General features: G+C 33.9%; 2 protein-coding genes across 2 annotated transcripts; one reads left to right on the forward strand and one right to left on the reverse strand.

Moving 5' to 3' along the window:
- Window positions 1–835: 835 nt before the first annotated feature.
- LOC124532054 (transcriptional protein SWT1) lies at window positions 836–16119 on the forward strand. Its single transcript, XM_047106683.1, has 12 exons — window positions 836–1028; window positions 1195–1342; window positions 1613–2415; window positions 3048–3180; window positions 3809–3967; window positions 5177–5280; window positions 6175–6360; window positions 7508–7694; window positions 10277–10490; window positions 12259–12396; window positions 14284–14418; window positions 15453–16119. Exons 1-12 carry the CDS (start codon window positions 900–902, stop codon window positions 15541–15543), a joined length of 2427 nt encoding a protein of 808 aa, XP_046962639.1. The 5' UTR covers window positions 836–899; the 3' UTR covers window positions 15544–16119.
- A 4578-nt stretch (window positions 16120–20697) lies between these two features.
- Window positions 20698–23851, reverse strand: LOC124531797 (ecdysone oxidase-like). The gene is made up of 3 exons (XM_047106324.1): window positions 23845–23851; window positions 22851–22981; window positions 20698–22206 (listed from the first exon to the last, which is right to left on the reverse strand). Exons 1-3 carry the CDS (start codon window positions 23849–23851, stop codon window positions 20698–20700), a joined length of 1647 nt encoding a protein of 548 aa, XP_046962280.1.
- Between the last annotated feature and the right edge of the window lie 1278 nt (window positions 23852–25129).

Below are 25129 nucleotides of genomic sequence, written 5' to 3' on the forward strand. Positions count from 1 at the left end.
TCAGCTAGGTTTGGCAGCGTTTGGGAAGTTACGTGGAATCTTTACATCGCCAATCCCACAGTGCCTTAAGACGAAAGTTTTCAACCAGTGCGTCCTACCCGTCATGATGTACGGAGCCGAAACGTGGACACCCACGATAAGGCTGGTCTACTAGCTTAAAGCCGCTCAGCGTGCAATAGAAAGGGTTATGCTCGGCGTTTCTCTGAGAGATCGTATCAGAAATGGGGCGCTCCGTCAATGAACAAAAGTCATCGACATAGCACACTGGATTAGTAAGCTGAAGTGACAGTGGGGTAGCCATATTTTTCGTAGAACTGATAACCTTTGGGAAAAACATGTTTAAGAGAGGAGACCGTGTCTTGGCAAACATAGTGTAGGACGTCCTTCCGCACGGTGGAGTGACGATTTACGCAAGACTGCTAGTAGGAGGTGAATGCGAGTAGTCGATGAAAGATCATAGTGGCGTGCATTTAGAGAGGCCTATGTCCAACATTGGACAAATATGGGTTGTTGATGATGATGAGAAGCTGTTTTCCAAAACGGTCGTAGTATTTAATTATCGACGATTCAATAACGCTTCATTGCGTAGTTTCCTCGAATAAAATTGATATTCTTTAAATATTTGTAATTAGTTATTTTTGAATACTTTAGTACAATAAATTCGTATTCTTTAAACCTAAGTAAACTTGTTATAGATATACACAAATACTAACTATAGAAGTTATTTTATCAGTTTTATCATAATGTTTTAATAGGTATATTTTAAATATTACATATAAATAAATAAATGTACTATATTTCTAGCAACACTAAATATTTCTATTTGTCAATTAGATCAACACATCCAACGATTTTGTTAGGTGTGATGGTTTTTGTTTAAATATTTGTTGTTATTCGTTATGAATACCCATAAAAATGACGACCAGAAATTACCCGATGGCTGGGTTTTATGTAAATCGAAATCAATTCCGGGAAGGAAATATTATTTTAATAAGAAAACCGGAAAATCTTCTTGGTCGGAACCACAGGTGAATTTCGTAATTTTTGTTTAATATAATTTATTACGTTTTAAATATTCACTATAAAATTTATATACTGATACAGTAAAATTTTTGAATTACAATTGTACTAAATATAGTTGTAGTTGAAAGAACTTTTATTATTACGATAGGCCTCAATATGTTGTTTTTTAAGGACGATGACAAGTCTGACAAGAAATCTTGTAAGAAAGAGAAATTAAAAAAACAGGAGAAGAGAAGAAAGGAAGAGTTAGCCAAGAAGGGTACAAAGAGGAAAAGTGATGGTCATGAAGACAATGCTTCAAAGAAACGATCCAAACAAGGTCTGTAAATAACTTTTCATAAAATGTTTGGTATATAATATTTTACGGGTTATATACAAAAAATCTCATTTAAACTTAATTGTTAAATTATTGAGCATTACATAATACTTTAACAAATTATATGTTTAAAAATTAAAATCATTACTACCTTCAAAGTAAGCTTCTAAAATGTATCATTATTTGTAATTTTGCCATATGCAAATATATTATATTTTTTAGTTAACTTTCAAGACAGTTATATTTTTTATATTAAGTTATTAAATTTGCTAGATACAACTGACGCTGCAAGTTATAAAGCTAATAAAAGTGACTCTTCTTTACAATGTCAACAAAAAAGACGGAAGGAGAGTTCACCAAAATGTACAAGCACCCCAAAAACAACACCTTCAAAAAGCACTTCAAATAGTAGGACAGAAACACCAAACAAAAATTCTCCTGTTAAAAATTTGGCCAACTCAAGATTGTCGCAGTTACGAGCTTTACTTAATTCCGAGGCTAAGGAAGAAGAAGATTTGGATGCTCACAACAAAAAAGTTAAAATAAGTCCAAAAACTAGTTCAAATGAAACACCTAGTAAAACTTGCAGAGCTGACCGCAAAAGTCCAAATTTGAATGACTCAAAATCTGCTCATTCTCCCAGTAGTGATAGTTTACAGTCAATGCCATCTCCTTCACAATTTTTTGCCGCTAACAAAATCATATCATCAATGAAAGCTCAACTACCTGAAGAATATTGTTGTAAGGAGAAACAGAAAGACACATTTGCGGACATAGAGAAAGGAATCTGTAGCCAGACCCCAGAGTACCCATTTTCCAAACATCCAGCTACACCACCACAGTTTTCTGAGGCGAGTAAATTAGTGTCTGCTATAAAGTCGAAACTAGCGTACAAAGTTTCTACATCTAAGGATAGTGTAAAAAGTTATTCATCAGCTAAAGAAAGAATGGAAATGTTGAGAGCTAATTTGAGTTTGGAGGCAGAACAGGAAATGAATAGCAGTTTTTTATGTAATAGTATTGAATCAGAACCAAAACCTAGTACGGAAGCTATGGAAATAGAGGAAACTAAAGAGGTTTGTATACATATTTAATATTCTAAAGGAGTTACTCTAAATATATTTTACATGAGTATATCACCATAGAGTTGTTAATACTGTCAGATTTAAGATTGTGATTGATAACTTATAGTAGAACATAGTAAAATTTAAAATGAATCTATCGCTTATGATGTATTGTTACACTAAAATTCACTTTAACAAAAGATAAACTATCAAAAACAATGTATTTAACTAGAAGCAGTATGTTAGTGTTCACATACTTTAGATATTTAACATTTAGGTATTTACAAATTGAAGGTGATAGGATACATATATGAAATATTAGATTATTGAAATATTCAAATACTTTTATTTTGTCTACTAAATCATTCAATCATTTGACCACCTCCGTGGTCGAGTGGTGTGTACACCGGTTTTTATGGGTACGCCACTCCGAGGTCCCGAGTTCGATTCCCGGCTAAGTTGATGTAGATTACCATTCGTTTTTTATGTTGTCTTGGGTCTGGGTGTTTGTGGTACAGTCGTTACTTCTGATTTTCCATAACACAAGTGCTTTAGCTACTTACATTGCGATCAGAGTAATGTATGTGATGTTGTCTCATATTCATTTATTATTTATTACTAAATCAAAGTTTTTTTTATTACAGGTTAAACAAATCATTCCTACAAATCAGAGGGACAGTATTGGAGGCGGAGAAAATTTAGTCCTGGTCGTAGACACAAATATATTTATACACGAACTTGACTTTATCAAGAATGTCCTCAATTCTCATATAAAAGGTATTATTATTTTAATAGATTATTTTTATTTTATACAGTTAATCCTAAAGGATATATATAATAAACATTAGAAACCATTTTTTTTTTTCAAAAGATCAAGGCTTACCTTTATTGATTTTATAAAAATCCTTACTATAATTTGATTACATTCCTAATTAAGAATTTTTGATTGGTTATTTTATTAACATAAGAATTAACAACATTAAATGCTTAAACATATACAAATATGAACTAAAACTATTTACTGTATAAATCTTGACTGCGTGGAATGGTGGCAAGAATGCTAGCAGCATTTCCCCGTTGAATCGCAATTCGATCCTCTGGGCAAAAAATGATCCAGCCCTCCTGTCACCTATGCGAAGGCAATGAGGCGAGGTTGATTGGTTAAATTACTCCAATCTGTTAATTACATGATATATATCGCCCGTGGCTTCGCTCGCTTTTTAGGGGATTTGTTGTCATGTGTTAAGGCAAAAACCTATGACCTTCCTTGAAGTTTAAGTTTGCTTCAGATCAAATTTCATTGGTTTGGTCATTAAAGAGCGACAGATAGATATACAGAGTTACTTTCACATTTAAAATATTAATGTAAAAATATAGATTAAAGATATATTTATACATATTGCAGGTTACAGTGAACAACCAACTCTTCTAGTTCCATGGCGTGTTATAAATGAATTAGACAGGCTCAAAGACAACAACAACGGCAATGGAGCTCTCTGTAAACGAGCAAAGTCAGCCATGGATTATCTTTATAAATCATTGCCCGAGAACAGCCGAATCAAAGGTATGCTTTATATATGTAGCAAATTCTTTCACGGCAGGTGTTTAGAGGTCTGCTATACTAATATAGCAAATATACTGTCATTTGTTTGGATTTAGAGTATTGTGGGCTAAACAGCAATACTTAATTGTTGCGTTCCAGTTTGATTGAGCCAGTTTAACTAAGAATACGAGGGAAATGATGTATGGTTAACATTCCTTATGTCTGTTGCCGTGATAACCTCATATCTTTAAGTAGTTTTGCCACTGCATGTTTCTATATGATATATAAGTTAACAGGTTGACATAATTGTTAGGAATGGCTTATTCTGATGATAAGGATGATAATAATGATTGTCCATTGTCTACTTAAAACGGACATAAAAAGGAACCATAATAAGACAAATTATAATAGTTAAAGGTCAACTCTGGTTGGCAACAAGACATTTAAAATGAACCAGGGTTGTCACAAAAACTTTTTTATGTAGATATATATTATGATAAATCATAACTTTATACTTTTCTGTACACACACCATTCTTAATAAAGAGGCGCACAATTTTGGCGACTTTATCGCTTCATAGCGTTCCTCTGTGGTCGAGTAGTGTATACATCAGTTGTGGGTACGCCGTCCTGAGGTCCCGGGTTCGATTCCCGGCCGATTCGATGTAGAAAAAGTTCATTAGTTTTCTATATCGGGTCTGGGTGTTTATGGTCGTTACTTCTGATCTTCCATAACACGAGTGCTTTGGCTGCTTGCATTGGGATCAGAGTAATGTATGTTATGTTTTCCAATATTTATTTAATTAATTCCTGACAACCAAAAAAAAAAATTCTAAGTTTTGTATTATTTGTATTATTATATATCTTTAATAAACAGAGACATAACTAATAAGATATATTCGTTATTAATGAGCGTATGTAGTGAATTAATTGAAATTTTGCTGACAACCCTAAATATCAGTCATAGAAATCGTAGCAGCACATAAGGTATGTAGAGCTGCTGGTGCAAGAAGAACTATGTTTGTCTTTAATTCTTACACTGTCAAATTGAATTGACTCACTAATTGTAATCAACATACTTTGCCCTGACATTTCTGTGGCTTCTCTGTTTAAAAAAAAATTATATTATTAACAAAAATATTAAGTATATTAAAATGTGTGTTTAGTTTTATCCAAATTAAAGGCCTCTTTTCTAGTACAATAGTAATTTGGAATACAAGTTGATTTTTAGGTCAGTCGTTACGCGATGCGAATTCACACATCTACCCCTGTGAGGTCCCGGACGATGAGATATTAAATTGTAGTCTACAGCAAATCGAGAGAGGCAGGAATGTGGTGAGTTACATCTGTAATTATTTTATTGTTTTGTCGACTTATTTTGAATTTATTTTGACGACCTCTTTGGTCGAGTGGTGTGTACACCGGTTTTCATGGATACGCCACTCCGAGATCCCGGGTTCGATTCCCGGCCGAGTCGATGTAGATTATCATTAGTTTTCTATGTTGTCTTGGGTCTGGGTGTTTGTGGTACCGTCGTTACTTCTGATTTCCATAACACAAGAGCTTTAGCTACTTACATTTGGATCAGAGTAATGTATGTGATGTTGTCTCATATTTATTTATTTATTTATTTAATATGTGTTAAAATAAAGAATATCATAAAATACAACAACAACAACAGCCTGTAAATTTCCCACTGCTGGGCTAAAGGCCTCCTCTCCCTTTGAGGAGAAGGTTTGTAATACATTCCACCACTGTTCGAATGTCGGTTGATGAAATACACATGTGGCAGGATTTCTATGAAATTTGACACATGCAGGTTTCCTAACGATGGTTTCCTTCACCGCCGAGAACGAGATGAATTATAAACACAAATTAAGCATATGAATATTCAGTAATGCTTGCATTTGAACCACTGGGCGATCTTGCTTCAACCGTTGGGCCCTCTTGCTTCTGACATAAAATGCTTATGAATATTAAATCTTAAGATTTAATTTAAGTAGGTAGGTAGGCAGACCTATTTTATGTTATTACTATAAACAGTGTTATAATTGTAAAAGTAAGTCTGATCCGATTTTAAATCACTTGCTTGATTTCAACGATATCTGCCATAAATTAAGCAAGACTTTAAGAAAGGCCATAGACTATTTTATAAGTCAAATCTTCGAATGCAAAAAGTTGTTGAATATTATTGAAAATATGTGTATAGTAATGTATTACGTTTTTCAGATTCTCGTATCGAATGACAAGAATCTCTGCAACAAAGCCAGTATAAATGGTGTGAAGAGGATCAATGTTAACGAGTTAAAGGATCTCGTTGAGAACAAACCGCAGCCCAACAATGATCCAGACCTGCTCGAGAGTGTCAAACATTACCAGCAAACTATTTACCACTTGCTCGCTAATATATTGGAGGTATGTGCTTGTTTGTTGAAAATCTTGTATAGTGCTGTTAAAAGTAAAATAGAGAAAGACCATAATGCCTTAAATACCGGTCTGGTTATGAGATTGCTAATGTATTATATTGGTTGGCAGGTAGGTCAGGCTAGCTGCCTGTGTATAATGTTGTCTTAAATTAAATTAAATGCAACCGGAACGTTACTCAAGATACCAATTGAGAAATTGTTGGCGGTATATCAAATAATATTTCTTTGTTCTTCAAATAGACAAATGCCACCTTAGTCTACCCGTGACCAGGAACGCTGTAAAGTGCTCGAAACGTCGGGATGTCCAAAATAATTAATATACGCGATTAAAATCCGTTATAACTAGTTTTATTTAAATGCCTGATTTATTAATTTTTGAAAAGGCAATTTGTGAAATTAGATGGAAAACTAGGTGATAGGGCTTTGAAGTGCATCTGGATAGGTACTAAGTGTATCAACAAATATTTTACCATCAAAGAGCAATATTCAGTAAGGTTGTGTTTCATTTTGCATATAGGATCGTAATGACCAAGGTTGGTGGCGCATTTGCTTTGCAAAGATTGGTTAACATTTCTTACGGTGCCAATATTTGTGGGTGATGGTGATTTAATGTCAGATTGGCCAATCCAAAATTCGCCAATAGATTTCCAAAAAAATTAGTCTTCATTATATTTTTTGTCTCCATCTGTTTCCCTCCATCTCTTTTCGTTTCATATATATAGGGAGAATTAAATCTGGCTTAATCATACCACTCTAGAAAGACACTACTAATATCACACCATGCCGGGTAGTTGTGATATCATTACATAATATAAAAAAAAGTCGCTTACCCTATGTATGCTTACATCTTTAATATCAAACAACGGATTTTGATGCGGATTTTTTTAATAGATAGAGTGATTCGAGAGGAAGGTTTTTGTATATAATACATGGAGAATATAGTAAAGAAATACAGATAATTTAATGAGTTTTTAAGGTGATATCGTAATTAAATAAATTCTGTTAAATAAGTATCAGCATTGCATCCGTGCGAAGCCGGGGTGGTTCACTAGTTATTCTTAAATAAATACAGAAGTTTTTATTTTGTAGGATTATATTGTTGTACTTACTAAACAATGCCCGAACAAAATTTCCAGAACGAGATGCGAGCAAAGTACAACAATCTCTGGCAACACGTGTTGTTCAAAGCGCCGCCCTGGACGTTGGCCGACGTGCTCCAATGTTTGCTCAAACATTGGTTCGCTGTGTTCAACGAGGTGTTCCCGCGGATAGAGCAGCTCATTACCGACCTCAAGAACAGCTTGGCGTCCATAGAGAGGAAGGGTAATGTCCTGCAATGCATTTTTTATTTTTTTTTTTTTTTTTTATGGTATAGGTTGGTGGACGAGCAGATGGGCCACCTGATGGTAAGTGGTCACCATCACCCATAGACAATGACGCTGTAAGAAATATTAACTGTTCCTTACATCGTCAATGTGCCATCAACCTTGGGAACTAAGTTGTTACGTCCCTTGTGCCTGCAGTTACACTGGCTCACTCACCCTTCAAACCGGAACACAACAATACTGAGTACTGTTATTTGGCGGTAGAATAACTGATAAGTGGGTGGTATCTACCCAGACGGGCTTGCACAAAGCCCTACCACCAAGTAGTATTCAAATATCGCTATGTTGGTATACAGGCCTCGTACTTACTTGTTAGGTTACGAAACGACGTAAGTCGAGACATACTAGCTTTTTACTTCTTCCTATGACATTGATCTTGCCGCAAGTGTTTTTCCGATGCCGGAAATGGAAACAATTGACGTATGTTTTAAAGTCGAGATGGCCCAGTGGTTAGAACGCGTGCATCTTAACCGATGATTGCGGGTTCAAAAAGCACCGCTGATTCATATGCTTAATTTGTCTTTATAATTCATCTCGTGCTCAGCGGTGAAGGAAAACATCGTGAGGAAACCTGCATGTGACAAATTTCATAGAAATTCTGCCACATGTATTCCACCAACCCGCGCATTGGAACAGTGTGGTGGAATATGTTCCAAACCTTCTCCTCAAAGGGAGAGGAGGCCTTTAGCCCAGCAGTGGGAATTTACAGGCTGTTGTTGTTGTTGTTGTTGACGTATGTATGAGGAACAGTGTCAAAATATTGTTGGACGTAACTTGCAACGACGTAAATCGAAACGACGTAAGTCGACTGCCTGTACTACGACACTACTAAGATGTAGCATCGGCAAAATTCGTAAACCCGATCACATCCGAATTAAGTACGCCATCCCAAATTGTCAATATTTATTTCTTACGTGAATATGGTCTTTACTAGGGTTGCTGAGGATTCCTCTTCCGCTTCCTCATAATGCAAAAGTTCCGCAATATTTTGGGTTCCTCAACCGATACCGCTTCCTCATAAATAAAAATTAAAAATCCTCTTCCTCTATCGCTTCCTCAAAATTTAAGAGCAATTTATGAGGAATCTGGAGCTGTAGTAGACACATCCTACCCCACACCCACCGCTTGCACGTTTACTAATAGAGAAGAGGTGCGTGTTACTTAAGCTACTATTAAATAACGACATTAAAAAAAACTAATTAATATGCATGAACACAGTCTTTTATGGTGGAAAAATTATCCGAAATATTTGGGAGCTTTAGGGCAATACCTATCTTCTCCTCCATCAAGTATGCCCAGCGAACGACGTTTTAGCAGTGTTGGATTAGTACGAGTATATAATGAGCTAAGAAATCGCTTGTCATGGGAAACAGCGTCCAAATTATTTTTTACCAAAAAAGCCTCCCTATAATTAATTTTGATTATTTATTAGTATTCAATTCCTTTATTTTGATTAATAAAATATTTGACTTAAGTAATTAATAAAGATATAAAGACTGCACTTTCTTTAGTGTATGTATGTTATGTACAGAGAGGACAACGGCTTTTCGGTTGGGTCCGCTAGTATTTATATTTTCCTATCTTCCTAATCCGCTCTCTCTGCCGCTTCCTCATCCGCATCCTCTTATTCGACTAATATCCTCATCCTCATCCGCATCCTCTAAATTTGCGTTCGAAAAATCCTCTTCCTCCTCCTCTTCCTCATAATCACTTCCTCAACAACCCTAGTCTTTACACAAACGTAATAACTTGTAATATCATATTACCTAATATATTTGTCAATTTGACACGTCGATTTACATGCATGGCGCGATAGGATGCTATTTATATTGGTTGTGTGAATCGGCAGTAATCGGTTTAATTGAATTTGCCGATGCTACATCTAGGTTGTGTCGTACTATAACGACAGCAAATATTTTATACTTTTCCAAATTAAAGCCAATCTGCTTTAAAATAATGAACTTTAATAAAAAAAAATTTTGCCTGTTGTTATGTCACGCAGACATATTGTAAGGAAACACTCACACGAATACAAGCTAATAATAATTTGGTGTGGAGATGGAAAACTTCTATACTGAGTATTTTTGTAAATTTTGCCACCGGAGAGAGCAGATCTATTTACTCACGAAGGCGCGCTCCTCCACAATAAATATCGGCGATTATTAGTATTGAGTGACGCGAAATTTCTTAGCGTGTATGATTTTTTGACATAAGAGTACAGATAACAAAATAAATACAAAAATATATCATTTGTTTTTTATTGTTTGAGGGTGAGATTCGTGAGTTGCGTCTTCATGAGTGAGTAGATTTATGGTAGGAAAGCAAGGAAATTATTATTAATGATTGCAAATGATAATTTGATATTCAGTGCTTGTTTTTGAAGACTATAAATTTCGATTTTTCGTTCAGCTTTATTTCAAATGAAGTATCACAATAAACATATCTGACCGACTTACTTCATGAAAAATTAACCTTATTACTTAACCTTAAGGCTCATTCTTAATTAAAACATTGTTGCAGATCCGAGCACCCTGACACAATCAGAAGTGGCAAACTTCAAGGAATTATGCTTAGACGTGGCGAAGCGATGTCAAATCATTCCAGAGTACATGGAACTAGCTAAGGCGACTGTGGAGCGACTGTTGCGCAACTGTGCGAGCGAGACGGAGAATAGGGACAGGGATAGTGTCGTCGATGCGTTCGAGGGACTTTGGACCGTATTGTCGAGTTATAGGTGAGACAGATATATATATCATGTAAAGTAAAGTACAGTAACAGCCTGTAAATTTCCCACTGGTGGGCTAATGGCCTCCTTTCCCATTAAGGAGAGGGCTTGGAACATATTCCACCACGCTGTTCCAATGCGGGTTGGTGGAATGCACACGTGGCAGAATATCAATGAAATTAGACACATGCAGGTTTCCTCACGATGTTTTCCTTCACCACCGAGCATGAGATGAATTATAAACACAAATTAAGCACATATATATAGTGGTGCTTGCCTGGGTTTAAACCCGAAATCATCGGTTAAGATGCACGTGTTCTAACCACTGGACCATCTCAGCTTTGTCATGTGTGTGGCCCACATTAGCTCCCCTTGGATAGCATCATAGTATAGTAAATTAATTATTTTTCCATCGGAATAATCAATATTGATGATATAGGGCAAAAAAGTAATTAGTGATTTTGCTGGTGATTTGTATCAGTGCAATCTATATTTCGAACCAGAATTAGCTTTAGATTCAATTTTATTCTGAGTGATGGATTCGAAATCATAAGGAGCTTAATTACATAGTATAAAACAAAGTCGCTTACCGTTGTCTGTCTGTTTAGAATTACGCAACGGATTTTGATGCTTTTATTTTTAATATATAGAGTAATTAGAGGGGAAGGTTTTTATATGCAATACGTGGATAATGTAGTAAAGAAACGCTGATAATTTAGACAATTTCTACTATATTTGGTATTAGCATTGCACCCGCGCTAAGCCAGTTCGGGTCGATAGTAGTTTGATAAAGTATATATCATAAATGTATACATATGTAGTTCAGCTATAGTTAAAATTTCTAAGATGCTATTGATATGATATTTTTATTATATATTATTTATTGTAGATTATGTGTATATTATTTTAAATATTAAATAAAAAAATAAAAATGTATGTTTGGGCCACGTCTCCCAAGAAGACGACAATAATGAAATCCAGTGAAGATCTGCTGATGTTTAGTATAAAATATAAAACGCCAAAATGTTTAATATAAAATGTAAAAAAAGGCATGGCCATCTGCGAGCCTGTGGATGTTGTAAATTAAATTAAAAAAAAGATGCTATTGAAAGATTATAAAAATGTTTACTAATTTAATAAGTAAGAGACTGTGTTTCTAATAAAGCACGAATGCGTTAAAAAGAGGTTATTTGAAATTAATTGTTTTATATTTTACGTTCATAACGAAAGGAAGATGTACTCTTACTAAAAAAAATGGTTCGTTTTATATTTTGATAAGGGGGCGTTCAAGTATTACGTAACGCAATTTGGGAGGGAGGGGGTGTGTCGTAAAACGCTATGATGGGTTATAAATAATAATAAATAAATATAAGACAACATCACATACATTACTCTGATCCCAATGTAAGTAGCTAAAGTACTTGTGTTATGGAAAATCCACCACACCCAGACCCAAGACAACAGAAAAGTAATAATAATCTCATTGACTCGACTGGGAATCGAACTCGGGACCTCAGAGTGGCGTACCCATGATAACCAGTGCACACCGCTCGACCACTGAGGTCGTCACAGGTTATTGGGCCGGGAGGGGGTCTTTCTTACAACAGTATACAGAAAAACGTTACGGTGCGTTACAAGAGGGGGATCAAAAATCTTCAAAAATTGCGTTACGTAATATTTGAAGGCTCCATAAGTACTAAAGCATATTTCGATTTTAATTTTGTAGCCACAGCCAATACAGTAGACCTCCGGTTAATAATAATGTGTTTGTTCGCAGTGCTAAGTTGGCGAGTTCGTTAGGCATTCCACATAGTATAGAAGACAAACTCCCAGGAAACGATACCCTGCCGGTTCTCACTAGCAAGTGGACGTTTATCAATGGACACGTCACCGATCTCACACAGGCTATTAAAGGGTAAGGGCTTAGTACATATATAAGGGTGATGGGTTTTTCAAATTAAGCAATTTGATTCATCTATAATAGAGTTTAATTTTGTTAGTATTACAAACCTAAAATAGAGAATCGACAATTGCAATGTTCTTGCTTTAATTTTTAAACAACAGAGACCAAATGAACATTAATTAATAAAAAAAAATACTTTTATAACATGAATGTCTTAAATCAATATTTTAAAATTAACTGACACTTCTTATATCATTAAAAAAAATATAATATCTTTTTTTACTGAGTCAACCTCCTTCGACTCAACTACTAATTACTAACTACTAAAACAAAGCTTACACTTATACACATATCGCCTATTAATCGCTGAATGGTATCGCCTATTTGGGACACGACATATATGTTTATTGTAATATAGTATTTTTTTTTTGTTTCTTTTAACCCTTTTTGTCGAGTCGAGATGGCCTAGTGGTTAGAACGCGTGCATCTTAACCGATGATTGCGGGTTCAAACCCTGATTCATGTGCTTAATTTGTCTTTATAATTCATCTCGTGCTCAGCGGTGAAGGGAAACATCGTGAGGAAACCTGAATGTGACAAATTTCATAGAAATTCTGCCACATGTGTATTCCACCAACCCGCATTGGAACAGCGTGGTGGAATATGTTCCAAACTTTCTCCTCAAAGGGAGAGGAGGCCTTTAGCCCAGCTGTGGCAATTTACACAGTTGTTTTTGTTGTTTGTTGTTAACTCTTTTTTTGTATCAATTCCTTTTTTTATTGTTAATTTTTTTTTCGTGAATATGTTAATGGTAATTTAAGTTGTTTGTTTTTTTATTTATTTCTAATTTTGAAGTAACTTATGTATATTTTTATAATTTTTGTACGGTCCCAAATAAAAGTGTTCTTTCTTCTTTCTTTCTTTCACATAGGCGTCGCTTGTGGTTTTGCTTGCGTTTTAAAGGATGAATAGTACCCATGTTTTTCCATGGGTCAAGCTTGTTATATACCACAATTTATTGAGTGTAACTACAGGCACAAGGGACATAACATCTTAGTTCCCAAGGTTGGTGGCACATTGACGATGTAAGGAATAGTTAATATTTCTTACAGCGTCATTGTCTATGGGTGATGGTGACCATAAGGTGACTTAAATGCTCGGCGCCAACCTATACCATAAAAAAAATATATATCGGTTCAGTAGTTAGGTTCCATAAATGAGCAATAGACATACAGATGATTAGAGTTACTTTCGCCTTTATAATATAAGTAAGGATAATGTGTAGGAGACTATCAATGGGAAATGTAACAAGTTGTCATGGTTTATTATTTAAGTTCTGTGCGAAAATAATGCAAGTAATATTAAAATTGTTGTAAACTAAGGCACGATCATGTCTAGAGAAAATTTTGATTAAATAATAATGACATATTATTAGATGGTGTGATTTGTCTTCATAAACTTATTGATTTATTAGGTTATTTTTAATCGCTCTCAGAAGATCCAACAGCCATTTGTAGAAAATTAAAAGAAATAATTAAACAACAATAAAAATTAAATAAAATACCAAAAACTAAGCAGTTCATTATTAAATGGGTTCAGATCCATTTATTTCAATCAATTCCATTAGTAATTTCTTTGTGTGCGGTATTCGAGAGAAGGAGAGAACTGACAGAACACTCCCCCTCCCTTATTCAAATGACTCATTGCACGGTATTGCGGGAGGCTCGTTATCTCCATCGGATATCGATGATAGGAGCATTTTTTTTTTCTTTCTTTAATTTAAGGAGCTTGGTCCTTTCTTGGACTACGTCGCTCCATATAGTACACAAAATTTTACAAATAATCTATATCAACTTAAGAGCTACTAAAGATAGGAGCATTGTGGGTGTGGTGTTGCAGCGCGCTGGCGGTGGGCGTGGCGGGCGACGGAGCCCTGCGCCTGCACGCAGCCCTGCAACGTGCGCGGCGCTCGCTGTGCGGGCCTGCGCCCCCCCTCGCCGCGCACGGCGTGGCCGCCTTCTGTGCCGACTGCGGGTAAGCGCTCCCGTGATGCCCCGTGAGCCGTAGTCGCACTCGCCCCCTTGTACAATTAGCCCCCCCCCCACACACATTTAATTCGGGGAACTTTGTAATTGATTTTTACAAGAAAATGCAGTAAAACAAATGCAATAAATCGTTTCTAGTCTTAATCCAATCAAAAGAAAAAATGTTTACATATTCCCTAGAATTTGTTCTTGATTAATATGTATTTATTTATAGCACATAATATACTGTGCCATATTGTTGTATTGATTTCACTTCCAAATTTCCGATATCAGCTTCATCGACGTTTAAAAAGCCAATTTTTCGCAAATCCCCAATATGCACATTATCAAATGTTATTCAAGCATTGGACCAATGTTATTGGTTACGATACACTCAGAAACGTAATATGGCTGATACAATATGGCTATTTGCAGAACCAGCAACTTAATAAAATGTTACTATTGACGACCTCCATGGTCGAATTGTGTGTACACCGGTTTTCATGGGTACGCCACTACGTCCCGGGTTCGATTCCCGGCCGAGTCGATGTAGATTACAATTAGTTTTCTATGTTGTCTTGGGTCTGGGTGTTTGTGGTACCGTCGTTACTTCTGATTTTCCATAACACAAGTGCTTCAGCTACTTACAGTACGACACAACTTAGATGTCGCATCGGCAAAGTTCGCAAAACCGATCACATCCGAATTAAGTACGCTATACCAAATTTTCAATATTTATTTGTCACGCGAATATGATCTTTGCACAAACGTTATAACTTTTAATATCATATGACCTAATATATTCGTCAATTTGACGCGTCGATGTACATGCACTTGCTTTCTCTGACGTGTGAATCTATAGCGACGAATAGCGTCGAATGGCGCGATAGGGAGTTATTTCTATTGGTTGTGTAAATCGGCAGTAATTGGTTTTATTTTCATTCCATTGCATTTTCCGATGCTACATTTAATTTGTGTTTTACTATACATTGGGATCAGAGTAATGTATGTGATGTTGTCTCATATTTATTTATTATTTTTCAGAAACATGCTACAGGAAGCGTACAACAAATTCTCCCAGCTGACGGACATATTGAATGTATGTAAGAGTAGATTTTCCAATGATATGAATTAATTGCGTTGTATCGTCGCAGTCAAATGTTGAGTTCATTATTTATTTATAATATCTTAATGTTTCATGTATTTCGAAATCATAACGCGATTCGTTGTTGTAGTACGTCGAATTATATCAAAATTCCCTTTGATCTATTTCAGCTTTTGGTGGTAATCTGTGAGCGTTACTTGCTTAAATAACACAGATAATATAATTATTTCAAAACTTTCGTAAACAACTGAACGTTGCTTACAATGGATTATATAATTAAAAAGTAATATTATTTATTACCCTTATATGTCTAGAACATAACTTGGGCTTATTTTATTTTTTTCATCATACAAATATAAAGTATGATTTCGGTTGATCTGAATACTCATTAAAAAAACAAATGAAATAATCGGTGTAAATATCAAATCGTAATAGTGGAAAGGTCGTATGTGAATTAATTTGTGCAATAGAGCATAATACTTATTGTTTTTTATTCTCTCCGCTGTTTTCATAGTGATATATGAGTTTTTGTATCTGAAATTAAAACCTGATTATTACATTTTAAATCAACACTATACGTGTTAAACCAATCTTTAACAATATTTCCAAAAAATTCAAATCATCAATATAAATAAACTAACATATGACTTTTTGAAATTAAAATTGACAGTTAAATTTGGAACTTTCTTGTTACTTACGACGTTTTGCATTCAAATAAACTCAGCTGTTTGAAATCTTTTCTTTCTTCGTGGAAAAATAAGGTTGGTTCCACACATGAAGACCCTCCTTATAAAAACAGTTGTTGAACAGTCATAAGTAGCTTAGCCATTTCCTATTCATACATATAAAAATTATCGGTAAATCTTTCTGAAAAGGATTACCAGTCTAACCATAGACATTGTGGCCACAAAACTGATTTACCGTCGAGGCCTTCCTGTATTGGTTTAGCAAATTAATGTGGAACAATATTCATTAGGTATACAAAATTCGTCGAATTTATTTTGTTGCTTTAATTTTGTTTTTTAAATATGAATTAATACTTTTTTCTTGTTTGGGGATTTTTTGTAAAGATATCTATAGAAAGAACGTGTCTCTGATTCACTGGATTTGAATCAAATACAATTTTTCTTTATTCTGTGATGAGCTGTGTTCTCTACACAAAATGTTTTTCTTAAAACAAGAAGTGGGAGTTTTACAAATTTTCCGATGTGCCCGGACTTAATTTTTATTAATTTATTCTAGAATTTACTGTGTGTAACATGCGTTTATCGTATTTAGAGGATATGCGTTGCCCATACCGTATAAAAAACCACATAAAAATAATATCAAAATAAATAATAAAGAGAGCGCATCTATAGGGTCAGCTTTTTCATCACAAGTATGGAATCTGTGACGAAAAATGCTGTCGTTTAAATACAAAAAAAAAAAATTAATATTGCAGATTTTTATACTGTAATTTAAAAATTAATTAATATTATCCTAGAACACGGACAAATTCGTGGGTCGCCGCTAGCTTATATGTTATATGTCGCATTGGTCTTTTGTATATGTTACCGTAGATAAATGTGTAGTTCGAGTAAATTCACTACTTTGTGATACATTTACGTTTTTTATATAATAAATACAGGATGGTATGATGCGACGTTTCGTTACAGCATTAGAATAAATTCATTAAATAAAATAATAAATAAAAATCTCTACGACAATAATACATTTTACTAATAAATGATGAATTTTTCAATGGTTTTATTCATCGTAAGCATTTTAATAATAGATAACAAATTAATTAATCTAATCGATTTTAATTGGTACAAGAATTTAAAAATCGATTTTAAAATTTCAAATCGATTAATGAGACGAATTTTACTATTGCCTTTTGTCTTTTGCCTCACCTACAAATCTTGATATTCTAATTTCGAACCTCGAAAAAGCCTTTTTTTTAAACCCTGTGTCTGGGATAGCGATTGAAGTCATTAATCTAACTTTTGACATTTATTAGCGAACTGAGAGTACTGAGTGAGTGAGTACTGAGTTTGTGTTCATATTTGTCTACTAAAACAATTTTGTACCTTCTATGAATTTAACGGTCGATATCGGTCAGAAGGATATAACATGTAATTATTATAGTTAAATTTCGATTAATACCGTACCAATTGGCTAGAAGCTCGTATGTTTTCTTAATATATGTACAGTCAGAGTAAGAAAACCTTCGTCAGTATCAAATTAATTCCTTTATCAAGTCTTAAACTCTTAGTACCTTTTGAATCTAAACATCAAATCATTGCGACGCAATACGTTACTCTCGATCGGTAAAGCAGATTATCTCTCATACAGTGCACACGAAAATAGATCTTAAGGTGACGAACCTTTTCTTACCCTGAGTGTACTTGATTGATTTGTCATTATCCTTCATAGGACTAGACTAAGATTTTTTCTACAATGATATATAAAATATTACATACCAATGTTCTTGAACATTGGTTTAATATGTATGAAGTAGAGTAATAATGTGTGGTATACGTCATTTTGATCAGTTGCGTTTTCTATATGTTGTTTTGCAAATAAAAGTTGATATATAAAGCAATCTCTGAACATTTTATCATTGATAGTTTGGACATAATACGATAGCTTTACTGAGCTTTCCCTATGTATTAATTTATGTATTAAATTTCGTGTTTTGCCAAAAAAATCGGAACACCCAAATTTGTTTTTACAATATTTATTACGTTTTTATTCTGAAGCAGCAACAGTACCAAGCTGGGTTAAATTTACGTGACTCGAAAAGCATGTAGTCTTGATCTTGTCTATTCCCTCTGAAAGTATCTAATTTTCATACTATTGAATCATAAAAGTCGGATGATACATAGATAAATCATACGAATATTTGTATAAATAAAAAAAGTGTGTGTGTTCCTATATGTGTTCCTAAATCTTTGGTCAGATTGTATTGAAAATTTAGTGAGTGTTTCTTTGTAAGACTTTTGGTCCAAATTTTTTTATAATCAATATAAAAACGACTCCATTGCTTTCTTATCATATAATAATTAGTGCACAGCGCAGTCGACCTTGAAACTGTGCCGTATTCGAAATTCAAATAAAACGATCTGTCAAAGTACAGATCTGTTAACATATACGATCAAAACCATTTAAACGCATCTTACTATCCTGTATACTTTATTCGTATTGTAAAAAATATCTTTTTTCATATTGTAAAATAAAATTAAAAAAAAAAATAACAGTTGACTGTGACTGTACCGGTATCTAGTCGCAATTTGTACAAAAGTATTTAACTATTTAGAACAATTTGTATAAAATATTTATCTTCGATTTATTTATGGAGTTCCTTTCATAGAGTAAATTAAAAAAAAACAACTATGAAATAGCTTGTCAACTATCTGATACAGATATTATGAACAGATTTTGATAGAGTTCTTGTTATGATACAGTGTTAAATTATTTTGAAAATTTCTATGTAAAATTATTATTATAATAAATGTTTATATTGTTTTGTAAAAAAAATACAGACTAATTTTCGTGCAGTAATTTAACATCTTTAGTTTAAATTGAAATTGTTTGACAAATTAACTCATTCAATGCCGCTTCTAAAACAACTTAATTGTTATAAATTTCAAAGCAATCGCTCATTGGTATCCAATGCTATCGTTAATAAGTTAAATGAAATTTTTTTATTAAAAAATTAATTACGGAAATCATGAGTAGGATAAATGCGTCCCGGCAATGAATGGGTTAAAAATTTAAAAAAAAGTCTTAAGTATAAAACCTCTTTACTTATGTCGATCAATTTATTTTTCTTTTTAAATTATTGTCATTAAATAGTTTTTTTTATTTTTTTTAATGAATGTAAAATTTGCCATAAAAACAAGAAAGGAACTTCATTGTCTTCCAAGACTGACTAATCGTTATATTTTGGTGAATGTCGCCTTAAATAAGTTGTAGTGAATCTATCAGTAATATAACATCTGTATGATTAATATAGCTCAAGTAACATCGGTCAAGCTCAAAGCGGATACTCGTTGTCTCCCTGAAAATAATTTCAATGAATCTGTACTGTACTTTTATTATATGTTATGATACTTTAGGGTATGTGTTGACCAAACAATATTTTTTCAATTAATATATAATACATACCTCCGTAGACGAGTAGTGTTTGATTCCCGGCCGAGTCGATGTAGAAAATTTTATTAGTTTTCTATGTTGTTTTGTGTCTGGCTGTTTGTGGTACCGTCGTTACTTTTGATTTTCCATAACACAAGTGCTTTAGCTACTTACATTGGGATCAGAGTAATGTATGTGATGTCAAATATTTATGTTTATACATATTTATTATAAATTGTAAACGATACTACAAAACGAAAGAGTTTGAAGTGTTTACTCATGATGATAATGACATTAAGAAAATAACTTTGAATGAAATTTTTTTGTCTTTTGTATAGTGCGACTGATGTTATTTGAGCTTAAAGATGTTGGGTATGATATAAATCATATGTTTAAGTTTTTTTTTTTTGTAAATTTGTTAAGTTTTGTATATAAAGTTATTTTATTCTGCACGTGTTAATTTCTAAGGTGTAAACGAGAAACTCCTTTCATCTTTGTACTGTATCCTATATTATATTTGTAAGGAGTTTTAATATATATATATATATATAACTGTTTTGTATATATAAATAAGCTTTGTCTTAATGTAACTGATTCAATGATCGCGAGGAAGTATTAGTTGTGCGTATTTGTAAGTAAAGTTTAAATCACTTACTTCCGAAAGGTCGTTTGTTTTTCATTAATCAATTTTACCGTTTTCAGTTCAGAATCTTTTAATTTTAGATATTAATTTATCAATGTAACTATTCATTACTATATTTCGAATTGATTGGAAAGTTTTCCTATGAGTTAATTCAGTCATTAAAAATTAAACGCATTTTTTGTCAAGTTTGTGAGAGTTAGTTCGTGTGAAATGGTGAAATTAATTGACTAAAACATTCGATTTCTTTGTATCGTTTCTGATTGTAATATCGTAAGTGTCAAGATCTAAAATAAAACTGAAAAGGAATCTCTTGAAAATATTTTTATTACGAACCCTGTACTGTCTCTAAAACGCTCCGATATCCTGAAAAATAATTCTCTGTAAAATATAACAAATGCAAAAAATCTAGAGTGATTCTATAAATGTCATAATTCATTATCTATTTTAATCATATCAGATGCTTTCTCTGCAATCATTACTACAGACGCGTAAGTATTTCCACTCACAATTGAAGGCATAATACTCGCGTCAACTATTCTAAGACTTTTCACACCTCTGACCCTCAGTCTCTCATCAACTACCCCCACTCCTTCAGGACCCATAGCACAGGTTCCTGAGAAGTGAAACTGTGACGCTGCCAAGTTATAAACGTAACACTCCCAGTATTTCTGACTTCCGAAGTCAATGTCCTTACATTCTTTGACATTTAAATCGATTACTTCTGATTGTAATTGTTTTAAATAAGTCGTACTGGTGACTCGTGTGAAATCTTTAATGCATTTCGCAAATTTTTCCAAGTCGTCCTCGTTAGAAAAGTAACCGGTATTTATAATTGGTCCGTCTAAAGGATTTTTACTTTTAAGTCTAACTTTTCCACGTGATTTCGGGTGAAGGAAAGATATCAACGTAAATAGAATGTCTTTCTGTGTAGTGGAGTTGGCCATAGCGATACATAATTCATCATTCCAATCGAAAATTTCAGAGCACATCAATGCCGGTAGCAATGAACCGCTCAATATAGGAAAGGCGGTAACTTGGTAATCTGGATATGTTTGGTTCTTTTCCAAAGCCACCAAACCCATGACTGTTGCGACAGGAAATTTGTCTGCATGTTTTAAGGCGGTAAAGTTATCAATGAAAAACGTTGAGTTGCTTCCACCTGATAAAATTATAGGCACTAGCATATGATCTTGTAAGTTCACACCAACGTTTGACGAATTCACGAGCGTTTCGATACCCATTTCTTCTAAATGTTCTTTTGCACCAATTCCTGATAGCATTAGTAGTTTTGGTGTGTTTAAAGAACCCGCGGATATAATGATTTCTTTTTTTGCGTATATTTTCTTCATAACGCCATTATCTATCACTTCGACACCAATGGCTTTTTTATTCTCATCGATAATTATTTTCGTAGTTAAAGTATTTTTGAGAAAATGTAAGTTTTCTCTTCTCATAACTGGTTTGATGAATGTTAATGCAGTGCTTTGACGACGGCGGTCGGAAATTGTGAAAGTTGCCGTTGAAAAACCGAGCTGGCTGAAGTCTTCTATAATATCATGACCATTTTCTTTGAATGCATTTAAGTATCCCTCGGTTTCTTGTTTCCATAAAGGTCGCGTTGTACTGAGGCATCCTCTGGGTTCGTTTATAGAGTTTGCTTCCTTTTTTGAAATATCACAGATGCTTTTCTTAAAATATTCGTTAACGGATTTCCAATCCCAGCCTAGATTTCCCCTTTCAACCCAATTTTCGTAGTCGTGCTCATTTCCTCTGATGTAATACATGTAATTGACGTTGCTCGATCCTCCGAGCATTTTCCCTTGGATGGCATGAAATTTGTGCAACTTATGGGCACTGCCGGAAGTGCCATCGTTATCCGTGTAGTAATCCCAATCGGGTAACGTTGAACCCAATAACACAGATATTCCTGGGATCTGAAATAAATTAAATGGATATTTTTATGTACAGCATAATTCCTCTCTCTTTCCCGTAGTATGTGGTAGTGATCTTGTGACCCTGTTCACGAAATCACTCACACAGATGACATACTACTGATTAAGAAACTGCAACAGGTAGCCTTATAAGTGTGCGCTATTTGATTTGACCAATATGCGCTCACGGTGTACGGTTTGGCCGTTAAATAGCACCAGTTAATTTTCCGAACAAATGATGAGATCCTCTAAAATTTTATTTCGATGAAATTTATTGAAACAAAATATTTTAACATTTATTTCGTATTGAATTTACTTGCAGTGCAATTCCTTATTGTATGATGAATACAAATTGTATATATAATGTTGAAATCCGACTACAGTGATATGCCTATTTGATGAGCGGAGACTTTAAATGTCAAAAAAATGCACACATTATTTATTACGCCAAGTTCAAGTGCGAATTATAATTATTATTATAGTCGTATATCGATGTCTGAATTGTAACGATTGTGTTTTAAGGTGAGTTTGAGTTGATCAAATATCAAAATACTAGAATAACAGGTGTTTCTCATTTTGGTGATGTTTGCTGTCCCGATTTTAGCACAACATTCGTTGTAAAGGAGTCCTGACGTTTGGATACTTACTTCAGTAATAAATGGAGGGTCATCTCCAGCTTCGATGAGGAGCACGTTCGTGTCAGCTTCCGTAAGCCGGTTGGCGATCACGCAGCCGGCTGATCCTCCGCCCACGATCACGAAATCGAAACTTTGGCCGTCTAAAACATTTATGACGTTTTAAATTCTTTATTTATTAGTATGTGTGTGTGTGTGTTTTTTTTAATACAATGTTTCCAATATGTAAAATACTTGTTCAAGACATGTATATGATTCTATTAGTTACTGCGCCTAGCTGGCCCAGTGGATAAAACGTGTGCATCTTAATCGCTGATTACGGGTTCAAACCCAGGCAAGCACCGCTGATTCATGTGCTTAATTTGTCTTTATAATTCATCTCGTGCTCAGCGGTGAAGGAAAATATCGTGAGGAAACCTCTGCATGTGACAAATTTCATCGAAATTCTGTCACATGTGTATTCCACCAAACCGCATTGGAACAGCGTGGTGGAATATGTTCCAAACCTTCTCTTCAAAGAGAGAGGAGGTCTTAGCCCAGTGGGAAATTTAGAGGCTGTTGTTTAGTTTGTTGATTAGTTGCTCTACTAATAAAAAGTAGCGCATGGGGCGTGAATAATGTCAAATTCGGATATTCGATCAGGTGAACAAACATTGAAAAGAAATGTTCTGCTATGAATAAATTAAAAAATAAGTCGATTTTTCAAAGACGATCTAAATTGAAAAAATAAAAGTACTATAATGATCATTGGCCTGTAGATTAACTGGTAACTTTTGTCACGGTGACTGTTTCGCGCACGTTACGACGTTCGTAACGATATTCACAGACTTGATAAGAGTGACGAAACAGTCACCGTGACAAAAGTTACCAGTGCGCGCTAGTTCTAATTTAAAGAATTCATAGAGATAGTATTGATGCAAAAGTATATGTACAGCATAGTACTGTCATAGTATTTTGCGATAATTTCATACTGTCATTATTAACATCAGGTCGTAAAGTTCATGACCTTCCATTGTTACGAACTGACTTAAACAATAATATTTCATTGATTTTTTTTTGTTTTAAAATTGATAATCTTAATTATAGACTGTCGCTGCTGATTTAAAGATGATAAAATATTAAATATTTTAGTCTGGAAAAGAAAATGTTGCTACCATAAATATTCATATTTTTTTTATAACAGCAAGTATGTAATGTCATATATAGGGTAATTTCAGTAGTTCGGGATGGCCGAAATAATATAATCGTTTTACAATGATGCTTCAGTCTTGAGTCTATCTTTTGTTAGAATGTCCCGCTATCGTCCAATTGTTTTCTAATGACAGCTCAATCATATTTAAAATAAGAAATAGTGTTACATGCCAGTATTAAATGCTATGTCATATAAAATAATATTAATTACAGTTTTACACATTATTGATCAATTCATTACAATAATAATTGTATATAATAAAGTATATTCAATAGCCCCTGCTATATTAATAATATGCAATAATAATGTGATATAAAATAAAATGTCATAACACCGTATTGAAGGCTAAGGTTACTCTCGTAACAATAGTTAAGTCTACATCTAGAATTATTGTTATTGGTTTTTTAAATGTATTTTAAATATGTTGAGGTAACTCCAGGCTCAGACATCAGCAAATACATTCATAAATTAAATAGATTTGCAATTATATTATGTAAATATTATTCCACACTAAGATCTAAAGAGTGATATTAAAAATTAAAACAAGTTTTAATTCGTGGCGTCGTGTAATTTAAAATGATCAGTGTTAGTATTTAAGTCTATATAATCATTCAATAGATTCATACTAGTTAAGATTGTTTTAGAGCCGTAAAGAAGTCTCTCTCTCCAGAAAATTGATGATGCTTTTCTTTTTTTTGTTGCAGTTTTTCGTGGAAAAAAACCTATGCAAGAATTGTATAATCAATGTCACATTGTATTATATACTAAATAGTCAATTTGACGCGGGATAGATTGTAATCTGACAGTTTAGCTTCAATAGATTACAACAATATAGAGAAAAATGTGTTAAATTTCAATTATACTTTACAGTTCACAATATTTCAACAGATTACAATCTGCCTCGTCAGATTGTAATCTAACGAATTTTGTAATTTTACGGTGACATATATAAAGGCATTTGGCGGGCGCCGTCAGATATATATTTATCTTACTTTATCTAAAAAGGTATAATATGACGACCTCCGTGGTCGAGTAATGTACTCCGGTTTTCATGGTTACGCCACTCCGAGTTCCCGGGTTCGATTACCGGCTGAGTGGA

This window comes from Vanessa cardui, chromosome 8 (genome assembly GCF_905220365.1).
Source record: "Vanessa cardui chromosome 8, ilVanCard2.1, whole genome shotgun sequence".
NCBI classification, from domain to species: domain Eukaryota; kingdom Metazoa; phylum Arthropoda; class Insecta; order Lepidoptera; family Nymphalidae; genus Vanessa; species Vanessa cardui.

Coding starts and splice junctions, on each gene's coding strand:
- LOC124531797 (XM_047106324.1), bottom strand. Junction 22,207..22,850: donor ACCCTCCATTTATTACTGAA/GTAAGTATCCAA, acceptor AATTTATTTCAG/ATCCCAGGAATATCTGTGTT.
- LOC124532054 (XM_047106683.1), top strand. CDS start 900: ATGAATACCCATAAAAATGACGACCAGAAATTACCCGATGGCTGGGTT. Junction 3,181..3,808: donor CCTCAATTCTCATATAAAAG/GTATTATTATTT, acceptor TACATATTGCAG/GTTACAGTGAACAACCAACT. Junction 12,397..14,283: donor CTCACACAGGCTATTAAAGG/GTAAGGGCTTAG, acceptor GTGGTGTTGCAG/CGCGCTGGCGGTGGGCGTGG.